The following is a 17,464-nucleotide window of genomic DNA, read 5'->3' on the forward strand; positions in this document are numbered from 1 at the left end:
TAGTGAGTGTTTTGAGGTGCCTATACATAAATGATAAGAGCGCATTATTTTAACGCGTGCAACCTTCTTTTTTGTTTGTAATGATGACCACGAAATACTCATATATAAACGGAACACAGCTTCTAAACTATTGGCCAGGCTTTTTTTAAATGCATAATAACTCGTATTTTTGTTTAGCGCATGTTTTTGTGAAACAGTGATATACCACCGCTTCAAACGGAGAACGATTCGCTTTTCTCTGCAATACTTACTATTGTCACTAGATGTCAGCATTCGCTATGAACAACTTCACCGACTGAGTTCGTTTCTAAATAAAGTTTTAAAAAGTTTATTAGAGATACTCCCCACCTAAGATAGGATACAATAGTAGAAGCTAAAGAGTTCCCTAAGCATTGTCATAAATGACAAAAACGTGAAGACGCGAGATCACACAACGAACTGTCCATATTAGTGAAAATGCATGCATTCAAAGAAATGCTCTTTCTTAGGATACTGCAGAAACAATCACTGTTCTGGAAAAGTGTTTGAATGTTGATCATGCAGCCCGAATGACGTTGAATTTCATAAACGTGGTTTGATTTTGTTTTTATTCCTTTTTTTTCAAACAAAGTATATTGTCAAAGTGCACAGAGCAAGACCTAGTTATTTTCAAATACACAAAAAACAACCAAACAATAATGAAACAATACAAAGATTATTCAACAATACTTTCATGATATGTTCCCACCATGCAGCACACTACACACAACCATCAGGCAACCAGTGCCATGACACCTTCTGTATTGTTAGTGAAACGAGAGACCGATACAAAAGAGCTGTTTCGACAGTTATATGGTCCAAACTTTTCTTCTGGACAGATTTATAAAAAAAAAGTACAAGAATGCTGGGATGAAATCCATCCCAGTGAATCTGACAGATAAAGGACTATTTTACAGCAAAACCCGGCCAAGGAAGTTGAGCCCCTGTGCAGTCAGGAGTCACCTGCTGTCCAATAACGAACAACCACAACAGAAAAGAGCAGAAATTCTACGGAATTTCTTCTTCTTATTATTCTTTATAAGTTTTTTTTTAATCAGTTTTTGCCTAGACCTTCTTTACACCTTAAGTGTATCTTTTTAAGATTACAGATGAAAATTTGTTATTAAAAAGGGACAGTTTTTCCATTTATGCTGTTTACTCCACAGGCCGGAATTGAGTTTAAGGTCTAAACCAGGCCCTTGGATAAGCAAGGGTTAGACAAAGCTCGACTGTGGCGAGATTAGTCCAGGATGTGTGTGCAAGTGTTGCTGGTGCTCTGGTTCAGCCATTTGTGGTGACCTCAGATATGCTGGGGAGGGGCTGGGCCCCTAGGGGAGGGCCACAAGGGGGCAGGGGGGGCCAGAGCCAGGGCCCATGCTGTCGCTCAGCAACCAAGCCAGTCTGCTTTTACGTCCCCGACCTTAACGATCTTCAGGGTGGAGTCGTCCAGCCTCAGATAGTAGGAGTCTTTGAAGAAGTAACTGTACCCTAGAAAGATGAAAAATGAGGTTAGCATCTTAGCAGCATCCTAAATCAATACAAAAAGTACAGGAAAAACATGACAAAAAGGACATGTACACAGTGTAAAAATGACCTTTCTGCTTTGCTGAAATAACCTCAAAAACAAAGAAGAGAGAAGTTTCTACCATTTTTACCTGGGAGGAGTATAAGTCTCCAAATAAATCCCCCTGGCTCAAAAACACAGTGGTACTGTCCCTGCCAAACTAGCTGCAGACTGCCTAATTAACGCCTAGGCCCAGGGGAGTTTGTGGGGAGACACAGGAGGGTGCTCAGCATTAAATGCTGTTTTCCATCACTGCATGCTACGTATGCACATACTGTAGGTGGGCGTGGCTAGAGTGTGGGCCACATCAGCAGGCCTCCCATTGGCAAGTGGCTGACAGGACTACGCCCATTTACAGCCAGGGGCCCCAGCTAATATGTGAATGAGTCCAGAGTGTGCAAAGGCCGTACTCTATTCTTTTGTTTACTCCCAATAGATTAAAGAGGATGCCCCAGTTTCCATAGCCTGTTCACTCATAAACAAGATGCAGCATATTGCGTTCTTGATCCAGAAACTTCTGCAAGAGTCTTTTTACAGTGACAGCATTTCTCTTTTTTGTGGCCCAGTTTAGCTCAGCCATGGAGGCCGTAGCCATTGTTGTTGTTGGCGATGAAGGCCCAGACAAAATAAGACCTGGCCGGCTGCCTAGCCGCAAAAAATGCATGTCCGCAAAAGGCCTTAGAGCAGACAGTTGCAGTCTTGCATCAGGGGCTCCTGCTGAGTGTCATGTCTTACCATTTCCATTCAGACTGAAAACGGCGTCCAAGTTGTCCGGGATGCCGTTCCAGGCGTCCGCGATAAGCTTGGGGAACCCTGGGTCCATCTTATTCTTCGCTTCGTTATACCTGGTTGGAGTTGGGAGGAGTTTCTCAGCATGTTTTAATTCAGGGCTTTAAAACACCAATCAGCATGCATCGTACACACAAGAGCAAAAGGGGAATGTGTCCATTTTAGCTTGTACACTCCTGTCAGAATGTAGATTATGCATTACCCTTTCTGGGAGGTCTGGGAGTCCATTCAGAATAGACAAAGAATCACTCAAATGGCAAGTTTATGATATTAATAATAAAATTCAGTCCTCAGAGAAATTTAGAGAAGGAATCACTAAGGTTCTGATAGATGCTAGTGTTTGGGCTCCATGATGAAAGCTATACCTCCAGAACTTGTCCTCAGAAAATATGTAGGTCTTCTTGCTCTTCCCGAAGGAAAAGGCTGCATCGACACGCTGCAGGGTGTCAGGCAAGCCCAGCGATGACAGTCCCTTGGGGTACCCTGGTTCCAGGGTGCTGGCGGTGTAGATCCAAACTTTGTTCCCTGAAAACATGAGTCAAGCAAAGCGGACATGTTGAGATGGAACTTTCAAACACCATAGGGGGATCCTGATCACTGAAGGACTTTAGGTGGCTGAGGACTTTTATTAATTATTATTGCTTACTTATTTACCCATGCTTTTGTCAACAATATGTACATAAAAGAAAGAAAAAAAAAACAAATGCATTCATAGTCACCCTCGCTGCCACTGTCATGTACTGTACCGGAGCATGCAGTTAAGGGAGGAATTTATCTAGAAAGATCCATTATGTCACCAGGTTTATGAGGCTCATAAATAGAGGAGAAAGTTAGACTTCAATTGAGGATAATCCTATTAATTTATTACTAGACATTAATAATCTTTAAGAGCAAATATGTGCTGAGGAATTAACTTTTCTGTTCCTGGTGAGTATCCCAGGAATCACCGGCACAGGGCAGACACAGAAGGGCCAGTTCTTAACACAAAGAGCAATTCATAGACACTAATTCACCTCAACCGCTGTGAGCGAAAGCTGCACACTCACAGACACAAACACAGGGACAACATGAAATTCCCATAGAAACTCTAGTCTGGTACCGCAATTGTTCTCACAACCCAGGAGTCATGAGGGCACAATGGTGCCGCCCATCACATGGTGACAGACCAGAGCCCTCGCAGAGAGATGTCTTGATTGGTCCAGGTTATAATCAGGTGACCAGATGCAATGGGCGGCGTACCTGAGAAAAACACAGACTTTTCCTCCAGCGGGTTCTCGTATGCGGCGTCGATCTTATCCGGCAGCTCGCCCCAGAAGGTGGCCGTCAGCATCGGACCGCTTGGCTTGGCCTTGAAGTTGGACGACCGGAATATGAATCTGCAGGGACAGAGTAAAGAAGAAAGAAAGAGAGAAAGTGAGAGAGAGAGAGAGAGGGAGAGAGGAATTACAGGGATATGTCAGTGGGGGCCCACAATGGCCTGATTCATCGGAACATCTGTTCCTTGTTATGGCCGCAGCTGGGATGCCAGGGAATGGGCGAGCCAGAGCCTGCCCGAAATTCAGTTAGGAAACAATACAGACGTCCTGTTCTTCCCTGTGACCTATTTTATGGAGCCAGAATACTTCTGAGATAAAAAAGGAACATAAAACAACGTGATCATCTAATTAATAAAGCGAAATGCGATGCTAACATGTGAATATTAAGAAGTTGCTGCTTCAGAGTGAAACTAGTTGCAGAAATATCCAAACCTTGTGAAGTTTTCACTGGACCTGGCCTTGATGCTGTCAGAGTAGAACGTACGATTTTCATGTATAAGCAAAGGGAGTCACACTTTAGATTGGACGTTTAGGTTGTTAAAAAGCTGCAAGCGATTCATGTGTAATTCTTTAGGAGAAATTGGGAACTAATCACTTATTTTTGGAATGAATTCTATTTCTTGTTCCAGAGAGACGCTTTCTCCTTGGGAGGATGCCCTGGATTCCAGGCTCCATCTCCTGGTATACCATGCCAGCTCAGGGCACAGTCACGATTACCAAGGAGACCGAACCAATCATCCCTCAGGGGAAAGTCGGTGGGTGGGGGCTGAGCTTGAACCGAGGGTGCAAGAAAGGTGCAAGGTGGTGTCTGCCAAGTGGCCATCAGCCATAGGAGCTAGGAAATGCTGTGTGCAGAAGCCACAACAAGCTGCTAGCATTGAGTGGAAAACTGACTGTCAGGGAGGGAAGAAACACGATGAATTCGGCCCACTCCTTTAGTTAACCTCCGCCACGCTGGGGAAGTCTTCACCTTTACAAAGTCATTCTGCAGAGTGGCAGGCGATGGTTCCTTCGAGACTCAATTAAGTGTAGAGTGACCCAGCTACTGCCACTTCACTCTCTTTCCTCACATCTACATATCCTCCGTGCTTCCGTCTACATGATGTACATCTCTACATGCCTCCGTCTCACTCCCTCTCCAGGGAACCCGGTGCCCAATCCCTAAACCATCTGCTTTAGCCCGCTGTAAATAACTGAATGCTAAAGTCATCTGAAACTCAATATCGGAAAACGGTCGGCTGGGGAAAGAATTTCATACGGTGATGTATTTATCAGCAGCCTTCCTGAGGTGTCTTCCCACTTTTCCAAGCAAAAGAACTGCAGTCAGGCCCACAAGTTTATGAACGTGGCAATGTGCCACTACCAGTATCCTTCTGTTCATTTGGGATATGGAGCTGTGGAAGGGCTGGTTTGTGAAGTGTAGAGATTGCTCTTCATCGACGTGTTCCCCCTGTCTGGTAAAACCCAAAGATGAGGTGGGAGATCATACTGGCTGGGCATGCAGGTTCATAAGTGTTCAAAGAGGATTTCTACCCTCAAAACATACACCAATAAAAGACAATAAGCTATATACATAAGGGTTGCAAAGAAGCAGAAACTTTCCAGAAACTTTCCATTCCATGGGAAGTTAAGATTTTGAAAATATCCCAATTTGGAAACTTTCCATGGGAATTAATATATATGGGAATTAATGGGAAAATTTACAGAATTTTTGCAACCTTAGATAAAGGCACCTTTCAATCAACCCAGCACCGATCAGTACATCCATCCATCCATTTTCCAAACCGCTTATCCTACTGGGTCGCGGGGGGTCCGGAGCCTATCCCGGAAACAATGGGCATGAGGCAGGGAACAACCCAGGATGGGGGGCCAGCCCAACGCAGGGCACACTCACACACCATGCACTCTCACATGCACACCTACGGGCAATTTAGTAACTCTAATTAGCCTCAGCATGTTTTTGGACTGTGGGGGGAAACCGAAGTACCCGGAGGAAACCCCACGACGACATGGGGAGAACATGCAAACTCCGCACACATGTGACCCAGGCGGAGACTCGAACCTGGATCCCAGAGGTGTGAGGTAACAGTGCTAACCACTGCACCACCATGCCGCCGCTCCAATCAGTACATTCATATTTAAATTTTATGATCATTGAAATTATTGATGAAGCTACCAGGGAGCATTTTAACCTCTATACCGCAAATGAAGTACAAATTAGCATATAAAGGTTAAAATGCACAATAATGTCTTGTCATAAAACACGTACGCATTCACGCTGTTACGACAATTGCCGCACCTATTGCTTTTAAAGGTGAATGCGTACTTGCGTACCAGTTATGTCAATCCCTGTATATAACAGGTCACAAAGTCCCATATTCGTAATCCGAAGCCACAGGTGGAGAGCAGAGCACACTAGCATATTCAGCTTGCCCTGAATGAAAATAAATCTTATTTCAACAAGTAGACGCTGAGCCTGGACTCACATGCCTCTAGGCCAGACCCAGAGAGTGTTATTTTTTATTACTGTGAGAGGGGGAGTCATTTGCCTTGGATGCCAAACCAAAAAGCCCCTAAATGCTAACAGCAAGTCAGGATTTTAGCATGCGATTCCTGTGCTTCTGCACGAGTGAGCGCCCGTGTGGAGCAGCTGTCTTTTTACGTAATATCTCTCAGCCGTCTTCCCGGAACGTGAGAACAGCAAAGCAGAGTTCACCCGGTGGGCTTCGAGTCCAAAGCCCACGGTCATTCTATGGCAGGACATGGCGAGTCACGTAGAGTCAGCGCTCCTAATTTTTGGTTGGTATTTACTAAGAACCTTTGTTGTTTCCCAACGGAATAGTGCACAGCCACACCAAAATAATAGCTGAAAAGCACTCATCAAAAGGTCAAAACAGCCGGTCAAAGCAGAAATGGCTTCTGGCTTCTATAAAACCTTTAGAGCAAAGGGCCAGATGTCTGAGATATTGGGGAAACAGCATGAAGCCGCCAAATAAAACACAAACTAAGGCAAATAAGAATAAGGCTTAGCGGCAGGAGCAGTTACTGGGTCATGTGCCTTCACTGATGCAGATGTTTGTGCTGGGTTCTGAAATGGCAGAGGGTTCCCTGTTCCACCAAGGCAAACCTTAAGCCAGTGACCACTGATAAAGTGAATATCTCCCTGTAGTACTTTAAATTCTCTTAGCCTGAGGTACGACGGTTTATATATCAGGTCTCAAACACATTTGTCTTCCATGGCAGTTAAAATCTACATAACACGTGACCGAAATTAAATCCAAGGAAACCATTAGTTTTACCTGTCCTTAAAGAAGAACGTCTCTCCTCTGATCTGAGCCACTGCGTCAAACACGATGTCCTCGTCGCAAAGATTCATGGGTGTGACAGGGCCCTGAGTGGGCGGCAGAGGTTTGCCGGTTGGTGCTCCTGAGAAGGGGAGAGGATCACGTTGCCATTGGAGAAATGCTAAGCTCTTGCAGTCCTTGCTGAGTCACCCTGTCCTACCATATAGGTCCTGGATGCCCCGGATGTCGTCGTTGGACAGTCTGAAGTTCTTCGTGTAGGTGTAGATGGGAGCCATCAAGGCACCGGGGTCCTGGGAGTGCTCCAAGCCGAGGGCATGGCCAAACTCATGGGCCGCCACCAGGAAGAGGCTGTACCCTGGGGGTAGGACACACACACACATTCTATGAGTAAATGTCTGCACATTGTTAAAAACCCTATAGGTTAGTCCAAGTGATCAATCATGTAGCAATTCTCCAAAATGTGTCCTCCTACACTTTCTTGCAGTAGCTTGATCATTATTACTTCAGCAATGCACCTGAGATAAGCCTGAACAGGAGGAGGAACAGGAATATGTCAAATCCCAGTTGGAACTCCCTTGGGCTAGATCTCAGGTCTGAACACCTTCGGCAGGGCCTTCATACCCTGGTCAGGGCAGAAGCCCCATTTGCGGTCCTCGTCGTAACTCTTGGAAGTCGCGCACCACGTCTTCCCATCGTTACGGCCAGACGTGGTGCACGCATCATAGCTGTTGCCCAAGAAGGTGAAGGGGAAGACACAGGGGGCACCTTCTGCATTTCCCCCCATCGTCGACAGGGCTGCCCGTGAGAAAAAAAAGAACATGGCAGGTCAGTGGTTGGTCGGCATTCCACAGGGATGTCATTTGCTCATTAAGGGACATGTCATCAAAATGCTCCAAATGCGGTACTTAGGCTGGGTCACTCTGTCCACTGATCTGCGCCTGGAGCATGAGGATCCAGCACAGCGGGAACGGCTATGCTTATTTGCGGGGGTTGTGAGCCCCTGTGGGCTGTCTGGATGCCGCACTGCAGTTATTTCCTGGTATAAAAAACCAGATCCAAAGGGGGGACTTTCTACTCTCTTTCGTTGTTTTGTTTCTGCATGTATTAAAGCACCGGAAGGGTCTCTGTCCCACAGTGGAGGTTCCCCGCCGAGAGAGAAAAAGGCCGAACAAGATCAACCGGCAGGGGTCTTTGGCAGGAATAGGGGGAGGAGTGCACAGTTACAATAAAAATGCTGTTAAAAAACAGCATTGAAGATCTAAGGGGTGTAAGAAGAATGGGGTAGGGGTGGGTACCGGGGACAGATGCCCATCTTTTTGGATAAAAATGAGTGCAAGCAGTGAAAAGAACTGAGTTTTGTGTCTTTACTGTTTGCTTCTCAGTGAGCCTCTGAGTACTGCATGGAATTCTTTCAGAACGAGGCACAAAGCAAACACAGCTTTCAAAGGAAGGAATTTCCCTCCCGTCGCTCCTTTTCTGTTTGAAGTGGAGGTACAGTTTTCCGGCCCAAAGGTGGGCTGGATCTCAAGTGATGGGGTGAGGGGGGCGGAGCCAGATCATCCTCCTGAAAAATGTGCATGTCTCCCTCCTACGAGATGGCTCATCCAACCAATGAAGAACCTGATGTCAGCTGTGGTCCCTCCCACTCTATCTTCGCCCCACCCCTATGCTCCAAACTGCATGAAACAATGGAAAGTAACCCAAGCTGGAGCTCGGTAAAACCTTTACAGCCCCCCGGCATAAAGTCTTTACACACAGAACATTCTCTTAGAAAAAGCCATAGAGGACTCAACGACATACTGGTTTATGCACATCTGCTGCCGCAGAAGGTCACACATGTGGACTTTAACTGATTCCTATTCCCGCACCTTTTACAAATGCGTATTAATGTCAGTTCCAATGCCCCTGTCTTCCTGATGCCCCCCCACCCCACCGCATCCACGGTCATTATGCACAGGAGAGTCTCAGGGTCTGGTAAGTGGGCAGCGCAAACACACCGGTCTCAGGGCAGAAGCCGTAGCTCTTGTCGCGGTCGTAGTCCTCAGTGGTGCCGCACCACCGGTAGCCATCATCGCGACCCACGGTGGTGCAGCTGTCATACTTCTCCCCCTGGAAGGTGAAGGGGAACTTGCAGGGGGCCCCATCGCCGTTGCCACCCAGGGTGAAGAGCACTGTAAACACAGCATGACAGAGTGACCAACACTGGTAACGGCAGTGAAGCTAACGTTAGCGGTTGTAGCAGTCAAGCTAAGATTTGCGGCCAAAGCGCCATGACTGCTAACCGTAAAGTGACTGTCTTCCAGATGCTGTGTGCTGTCAAAGCCTTGCACAAGACTCTACAAATAGTATAGTTTATATAACGACAATCATAACCAATGAGTAATGTGATATACACTCTGTGGCCGGTTTATTACGCAGACCTATATGCTAACGCAAGCAGCCTGCTCTTGTAAACATGTGAATCATGTGGTTTCAACTGAGTACACCCAGCTACACAGACTGGGTCAAGATGGTCGGTTACTGTTTTTCTTTTTATTAGAATGGCATCAAAGTGATTTTAGAGCAGCTGATGCTAGACTTGGCAGGTCCCACATTCGCGAAACAGCCGCCATCCTGGGATTTTCACACCCGACGGTGAACAGTGGCATTCAGAACGACATCTGCAAAAACACAACTTCTCAACCCTTCAAGTGGCTCTACGGGCAAAGGCAGGTCCTGCCTGGCACTACCGAGCTGTACCCAGGAAGGTGCCCGCTGACCATTCAATATCCTCTGATAACAGCTGTTCAGCCTCATTTTAAATGGCGCATTTCAAGGCACATTGTACCGAGTGTAACTGCACACGGCAAATAAAACTTGAAACACATACAAACACTAAAGCATGTTGCAAGATATTGTAAACACTTGATTATTATACCAGTAAAATATCCAGCTACATACAATCTAAGTGATGGTTTAGATATTATTACTGGTCTAGATATACCATAATCAGGGTTGTTGTGACCACACTGATGGTTATGGCCTGAAAGTGGCCTTCTGTAGCTGCTAAAGGGTGCTTGGTTCATGGAGGAGACCTAATAAGGGTTTTGTCTGATAGCGAGCCCAGCCAGCAGCTCCTCTTCTCGCTCTGCCTGCTTCTCCTCAAGGCCTCCCTCGAGCAGAGGCCAGGGGCCTGAAAGGGGCTTAATTAGTCACCAGCCGTGGATCGCCCTGCGACGATGCTCAGCAGCGCCCCCTGTGGCAGGCCCCGTCACAGCAGCTAGCTACCCGCTCCTTTGTTTCTGCCGCTTCTTCAACTTTGTTCCACTTGGAAATTAAATTCTTAAAGTGCCGCAGCCCTTTTGACCACGCGCTAAAAAACGACTCTGACAATCACTTGGAGATAAAAAAAAAAACATGATTGTTTACAAGGAAATTTCTAGGGAGGGTTTTCTGCAGCTGTTCCTGCAGAAGCGATAAGATGTTGTTTGTCTGTCTTCGGCTTTGGACCGCACAAGCTGTGGTGAGGGTGATTCACGCTTTGCGTAATTCCCCAACGCTTTTCACATTTTCGTAAAGCAGCTGGACTTTGTTTTCCCGTTCACCGCTACTTTTAATCGCTATTACGAAAAGCAGCAGTGAGGGGGGAGCTTTAAAGCAGTGATCACATGGAAATAAAGACGTGCGATCAGCAATCTTTCACCTCCCGCAAGCAGCAAAAACACTACAAATGCTACTGTTAGCTGAATAGTTTAAGAAAACCCAAATCCCATCCATAACATTACAATAGAGAAGGCACTGCGTTTCATAGATTCTGATACTACTGTTATAATATATGTACAAAAAACAACAGTGAGTAGCTAAAGCTACTCAAGAGATACCTTTAATAACATATACAGACACAGTCACATTAACATACAAAATATTTGCATTATTTTACAGAAAATTCCTGTTTCTCTTTACCTTAAACTACTGGGTTTTAATAGATAGCTTTCTTGATTCCTAAATTTGCAGAACACTGTCATGGACAATCTTCATTTAATTATATATATACACTTTAGCTGAAGTGTTAAATGATTATTTTAGCACCCAGAACAGCTTTTAGTTCCAGCTAAAAGCACACTAGGTCTCAGTGTGTGTGGACCTCCGCCTGGTCCTTAATGAATTGCTACTAAGGAGCACAAGTTCTGTCGCTGCTCACGTGATGTGGAGATGCCCGGTGGCATTTTTACACCATCGCATTGTCTCGAGCTGATGATCGCACTCTCCACACACGGACCGGCTTGGCAGGGCCTGTCTGCCTACGCTGAGGCATGCGATAATTGCCTTACAATCTGCTGACAGTGGAACACATAGAAATGGCTTGGAAAAGGTGATCCAGCATCTCGCCAGAAAGATTCTGAAACAGAGATGATAGCTCACCTCTCCTGCCAACCGGGGTTTAACCCTTTCTGTGTGACGACGCACATCACATCCTGCCTCACTAAGCTCACTCTGTGCATCTTCAAACTTTCACTAACCTTATTCACTAATTTTGCTTAAAATGAACACGACACACAACCAAACCAATTCCTCAAGGGGAAAACTGCTGCTAAGCCCCTGATCCATGCAGCGCAATAATTTTTCATCATGTCATTTTCCACAACTGCTAAGCCGATGAAGGGTCTGTGACAAGCCTGGAAGCTATCCCAGAATGCACCGGGTACGATGTAGGATGCAGCCTGGATGAAATGCTTGCCCTTCTCTGCGCACACATTCATATACATGTAATTTAAAGACACCAGTTCACCTAACCCACCTGTTGAGAAACCAGATGCACCCAGGAGAAACTCAACAAGAACATCGCACACAGACACATAATGGTGGTTAAGTCCTCATACCCAAAAGTTTAAGGCAAAAGTGCTACTAAACTGAGCCACTGCTGCTTTCGGAGCTAATAAACAGAAAATAAGCACTTTGTAAAAACATTGCTCAGCTTTAGTGATTTTTCAGCTGGAGGTAGAATACAGTATGTAGCTACTTTTGTTATTTCTGTATTATTATTATTTTGTACTGTACTATATTGTTTCCAACTTACCTACAAATTTAACTTAAAGACAGACTTAGGGAATGGATAAGCTGGGGGCTGCCTGTAACCCTAATACTGTACATAGGGGTGTCTCAGCATTGGTCCTTAACTACCCCCCCCCCCCCTCAGCTGCTTCAGAGAACAGCTGATGCTTCTCTTTATTTCTCTCCGAACTGGACCACAGAACATCCCACACAGAGCCGAGACACATTCTTGGTTTTACGTCAGATAACAGACTCAAGTTCCGAATCGCTATTTTGGCATCGTCATCGTGCTTTAATTTACTTTTTTTCCAGCTGTGCTGATATTTCCTCAAGTATGGAATTTAAGTCTTAAATTTCTGTGAATTGCAAAAATATTGCTACTCAGAAGGAAAACTCTTTTGAGTTGGTTTACATTAGGATGGGGCTGGGCTTTAATTATCTTGAAGATTTATACTTTAAGAGCAGTTTAGGTATGCTCAGCATTCTTGACCAGACTGCCTGGGAAGTCTGGAACATTCTGTCAGTGTGCCTCAGGTGACAATGGTCATCCACAGTAACTGCAGGACACCTATGTTGAAATTAGAATTTTTTTCTCTGCTGTTGGTGTTTTTTTTAACAAAGTGGCCTCTTCCGGAAGCCGGTAGACTCACGTTCATGTGGACAGAAGCCGTACTTCCCATCTTTCTCGAAGTCGTAGGTTGTGGAGCACCAGAGGAATCCATCGTCACGCCCCTGCGAGGTACAGCTTGTGTACTCCTTACCCATGAAGAGGAACGGGAACTTACAGAACTCGCCCTCCGCGTTCCCGAACTTAACCTTCACCACTAGGAAAGGAGGATGAGACAGAGAGAACACCAGAGAGAATGAAAAACAGAGAACGACAGTGCTTACATTAAAGATCTACTTATTTCCTATTCCACAGTAAATAACTATCTGCTAAAGTAAAAAGCAGCCAGACACAGCCCAGGTCATATCCCTGCGAGGATGAATGTCCTTTTTCCAGTTAAGGTTATCAACAGCCACTTATTCCTTATCCATATTAGACAGGGCTATGATTTATGTTAATGTATTCTATGCCACTGGAGGCAGTGTGAGGCTCAGTGGGCTAAGCTTCTATGCCTGTGATCAGAAGGTCATCGGTTCAAGCCAAGCACATGCGCAGGGCCTAGAGTAAGGCCCTTAACTCCCAGCTCTCTGGGCACTGCTGTGCTTGGCTGCCCTTCAAGGCCACCTACAGAGAGCAAGTTGGGGGAGATGTGAAGAAAATTTCCCCACGAGCATCAATGGGGTGTCTATTGTTGTCAGAAGCTTCCACTCATATCATAAAACGATTTTGTACTCACCCTGTCCCTCTCCAAGCGTCCACTGCTCGTCGTCGTCGAAATGGGAGTCACCTCCGATGCCCTGGCCTGGAGCAAAGGCGTGTGCCAGGAGACCATCCTTCCCATCAAAGGGGTACCCATCACCGTGCTCTGGGACATGGCAGTGCCACAGTCAGCTCTGGTACAAACACGTAAGGCCCGAAACCCGCCCTAGATGGGATTATCCTCAACCATCCCTGGCTGCCTGTCCATCCTGGCCTCGCAACCTAACCTCTGATATTGGTGTCAACAGCACTGTGATAGAACTGGAGACTTCTAGAACTTCTAGAAACCGGCAACTGTGACCAGGACATGCAGCTGAAAGATGAATGGACGGATGGATGGATGGACGGATGGATATATTCTAGATAATATCCATATCTTCATACCCCATTTTCATATATGTTTCTTCCAGTCCTTATTACTAACCTGCTAATCTCATAATAATTACGTGGCATCGTGTGAAGCAGTAAGTGCAGATGACGATGTCCTACCATTGCGTCCGAAATTGACCATGATGTCGGCCTCTCCGTCCATGATGCGGGTGAACTTAAGGGGCGTGAAGTCACTCCAGACTTTGAAGGCCCGGAAAAATGCATCATCTACGACCTCCTCGTCCAGATCGGGGGTGTGCCCTAGTATCCTGTTGGGGAGAACAGCCAACAGTTCAGCAGACAGGACTCTGGGAAACATGGAAAACTGCCTTTTCGGTCAGAAACCCTGAGTGTTGTACGTCTAACATTCATGTCAAGATCAACATAGAAATTAGGCGCATTACTCTAGTACAACAGAGCTGACCTCCTCGGTGCTGATCACAGTTGATATTTCCCTTTGTATTTTGGCGTTTCTTTCCTGCATTCAGCATTTTCTGTAATGCTTTTCATTACCTGCACCTTCATAATGCATTCATATAACATTCATAAACATCCCACAGGCATATCTTAACATCGTAACATACCATAACAGTTGGAATATACATTCATAATTATTTTAAACAATATATAATAATAACAAACATTATAATCACATGCATTATGAGTGCTTTATGATGGTACACTGAATGTTCTATGAATGCATTATGAATGCTTTATGAATGCATCATGAATGCATCATGAATGCTTTATGAAGGTGCACCGAATGTATAATGAACACATCACAAAGGCATTATGAAGGTGCAGTTAATGTAAAGTGTCACCAAATTTTCTGCCCTTCGCAGACAACTTTACAAAAAAGAACAAGTTGAGGGAGGCGTAAAGACAATTTCCCCACGGGGATCAATAAAGTATTGATTATTATTATTATTATTATTATTATTAAATCGTTGCAAACATTTTGATTATATGCATATACACAGTCATGCACTTATGACCTGTATACAGTGATATAAACAGTATGTTTCTGGGGATCTCTACTGTGTTCGCTCATTTCCAGCTTTTTGGGCTTGTCTGTTTTTATGCTCTGCCTTTGCCACCTACTACATACTGCTCCAGACCGCATTTTACTCCGCATGGCTCAATTCGCTAACTGACTGCGCGTGGCAAACCATCAGCACTCGCTGGATGCCTCCCAGTCTACAGAGGACGAGCCTTTAGATCCCACGAGACTGAAAGAAGCGGCAATGCAGGCAAAGAACAGACAGCCGGGACCCAGAAGGACCCATTTTCATCTTTAAGAGAAGAGCAGATTAGCAAATGAGGAGACTGCGAAACACATTCTGCTTGGAAAGGGATGAAGTGTGGGAGCCAGGCACCAGAGGGAGGTCTTGCTGGGCTGTGGACCAGTCTGGGAAACTGCTCAGGAAATGGTTTCTGTGGGAATGCTGTGGGAATGAATGCGTCCCCACCCTGCCCTCACCAGCCCTCGGATTCCTCTCTCTCACGTACGTTTAGCTAAAATGTGTGTGGATCAATGGGTCTGGCAAGGTGGAGTTCTGGGGAGCAAAGCCCCCCATCCTGAAAGTTTATCATTAGCACCCATTGCAGTGCTTCTGCATAAAACCTTCTACAAGCACCAAGACCCCTCTGCCCTACACGCAACACCAGTGGCGAAACAACTGTACACTGCGGCCTGGGGCAAAAATGGATTATGCCCCCCTCCCCTTCCAAATTCACACCTAGCGCTTGCCTACGCCAGTTGCAGCAATTGCTGATGATGCAATTTAAGTAACCTCAAAATACCCATCATGCACTGCAGTAGTTAGCAAATTCCACAAACATGCTTCAGCACTATAGTTAAACTACAAAACATTACAAACCATCACAGTTCAAAATTGTTTAAGTATTGTACCACATATTTTTTGTGTTATGATTTCCACCATGATGACTGTATACACAAAAATGAAAGGTATAAAATTAGCATGTCACAACCTCATGTAAATTGCATAACATTAGTGCCTTAATTCTCATGAATGTTCCACATACAGTCAGGGTTCTAGGTCCTGAGGCAGCTGTCCAGGCTGCTCTGCCTACCAATCCACCGCTGCTCAACACAGTATTTCCATGGACAAATGTGTCAGATATATCAATCACTTGTTTCAAGACCCAGTGATAAATTCTCTTTCATACAAAAGCCTTCAAGCAACACAAGATGATTTTACATCAAAACTCGATTGGCAGCTCTGAGCATCTACCTGTATGTTAGTTCGTTCTTTCCCCACTTGGGCTTTGAGGGAAAGAAATTGTAATTGGCCACATCAGGTACGCCACAGCGGGGCTTTTTCATGATCTCCAGAGTTTTCTTATCAATCTCTCCAGTTTCTGGCAGCGAGAAGAATTTCTGCATTTGCTTCAGCGTGTCTTTGAGCACCATAAGGTTGCACCTGTCTTGTGGACATCCATAGAACTTGTTGAGATAATGCTTTAAAGAAAAACAAACAAATCTTAGAACCGCGCACATTCAATGCTGCATTCCGAAGTTACAAACAGCACTTCGCACAATTCAATTAGTTTTTAGCTGCAACAATCCTTCTGAAACCAGAATTCCAGATCTAGGCCTATATTATTTTTTTAAAGTATTCTATCCTGTCATCGCATTTGTAAGTTCATGAAAATGTCAAAGCATACAGTATTTCATACACAAGCAACAAACCGATTCTTCATTTCTCTTATCTTTACAGTATCCAACTTATGAAGTATTACAAATTATAAACAGTCTACAATTAAACGCAGAAACTTTACAGTAAAACTTGGTAATATAGTAAAAATACGTACCAGCGCGACTTCTTTGTCTGACTTTGGGACGGTGTCATCACCGGGAAACTTTATTATCGGCGATGGTGCAGCTGAGCTTAGATGTAGAACAATAAACTGCAGGAAAAACGCCTTCAAGAGAAAGTGCCTGGAAACGAAGGAGACTAAGGTGTCCATCCTGGGATGCGATGAGAGTAGCAGAGGCGATCGCTGCGTTTCGCTCCGTGGCAGTGCTCAGCCTTACCCCCACATGCCGCGTCTGCGCTGGGCCCAGTCAGCTCGCTCTGCGCTTTTTACGCTCCGCTTTGCACTGCGCAGTCTCAGCGCTCCGAGAAAGTCAGCGGCAATGAAATAGGAGACGAGAGGCTGTGTTTACTCTGTTCTGTGCAGAGGGGAAAAAGCAGTTTTCTTCTTTTTCACTCTGCTATATGGCAGTAATTGTCCGGTGAGTCTTTAAAAGAGGGGAAGCCTTTTAGAGTTAGTTTTAGATGTGGCTTTACATTAAAATAGAAATAGGTAAACTTGGTGTTTGACAACTTAAATACTTTTAAATACTTAAGACATTTTTTAACCTTTTCCCAAAAAGGTAACTTTCTAATAATGTGTTTTCTTTTTTCTTTTTTTTTCTTTTTTACAAAAAAACGCAATTCTTCGAGCTCCTTGAATCGCAAACAATTAATATTTCTACACAATACGACTTGTATCTTCCTGCATCCCGTACAAGGAAAAACCCAAACAATTTCGTTTTATGCGTATTACAATCAACAAAGCACGGTGCTTATATGGTTTGGATAGAGGGACACGTAAATACTTTTATTATTTGGCTAATTCTTAATACCAATTTTATTGACATCAATAGAAAATCAATTTTCTATAAGTTCTAGTTTGTTAT

The 17,464-nt window shown here is 44.9% G+C and overlaps 1 protein-coding gene across 1 annotated transcript; it reads right to left on the reverse strand.

Moving 5' to 3' along the window:
- Positions 1-570: 570 nt before the first annotated feature.
- Positions 571-16,973, reverse strand: mmp2 (matrix metallopeptidase 2). The gene is made up of 13 exons (XM_049030352.1): positions 16,594-16,973; positions 16,014-16,240; positions 13,879-14,027; positions 13,367-13,495; positions 12,674-12,847; positions 8,990-9,163; positions 7,614-7,787; positions 7,192-7,347; positions 6,987-7,113; positions 3,611-3,747; positions 2,737-2,896; positions 2,318-2,427; positions 571-1,506 (listed from the first exon to the last, which is right to left on the reverse strand). Exons 1-13 carry the CDS (start codon positions 16,747-16,749, stop codon positions 1,403-1,405), a joined length of 1,977 nt encoding a protein of 658 aa, XP_048886309.1. The 5' UTR covers positions 16,750-16,973; the 3' UTR covers positions 571-1,402.
- Positions 16,974-17,464: the final 491 nt, after the last annotated feature.

Source organism: Brienomyrus brachyistius, chromosome 11 (assembly GCF_023856365.1).
Source record: "Brienomyrus brachyistius isolate T26 chromosome 11, BBRACH_0.4, whole genome shotgun sequence".
NCBI classification, from domain to species: Eukaryota; Metazoa; Chordata; class Actinopteri; order Osteoglossiformes; family Mormyridae; genus Brienomyrus; species Brienomyrus brachyistius.

What these genes read in the sequence shown, in the direction of transcription:
- mmp2 (XM_049030352.1), bottom strand. Translation starts at nt 16,749, where the DNA reads ATGGACACCTTAGTCTCCTTCGTTTCCAGGCACTTTCTCTTGAAGGCG. An exon ending in CGGCTTCTGCCCTGAGACCG is followed by an intron (nt 7,788 to 8,989) that starts GTGTGTTTGCGC and finishes TCTCACGGGCAG; the next exon opens with CCCTGTCGACGATGGGGGGA. An exon ending in GGGCATCCAGGACCTATATG is followed by an intron (nt 7,114 to 7,191) that starts GTAGGACAGGGT and finishes TCCCCTTCTCAG; the next exon opens with GAGCACCAACCGGCAAACCT.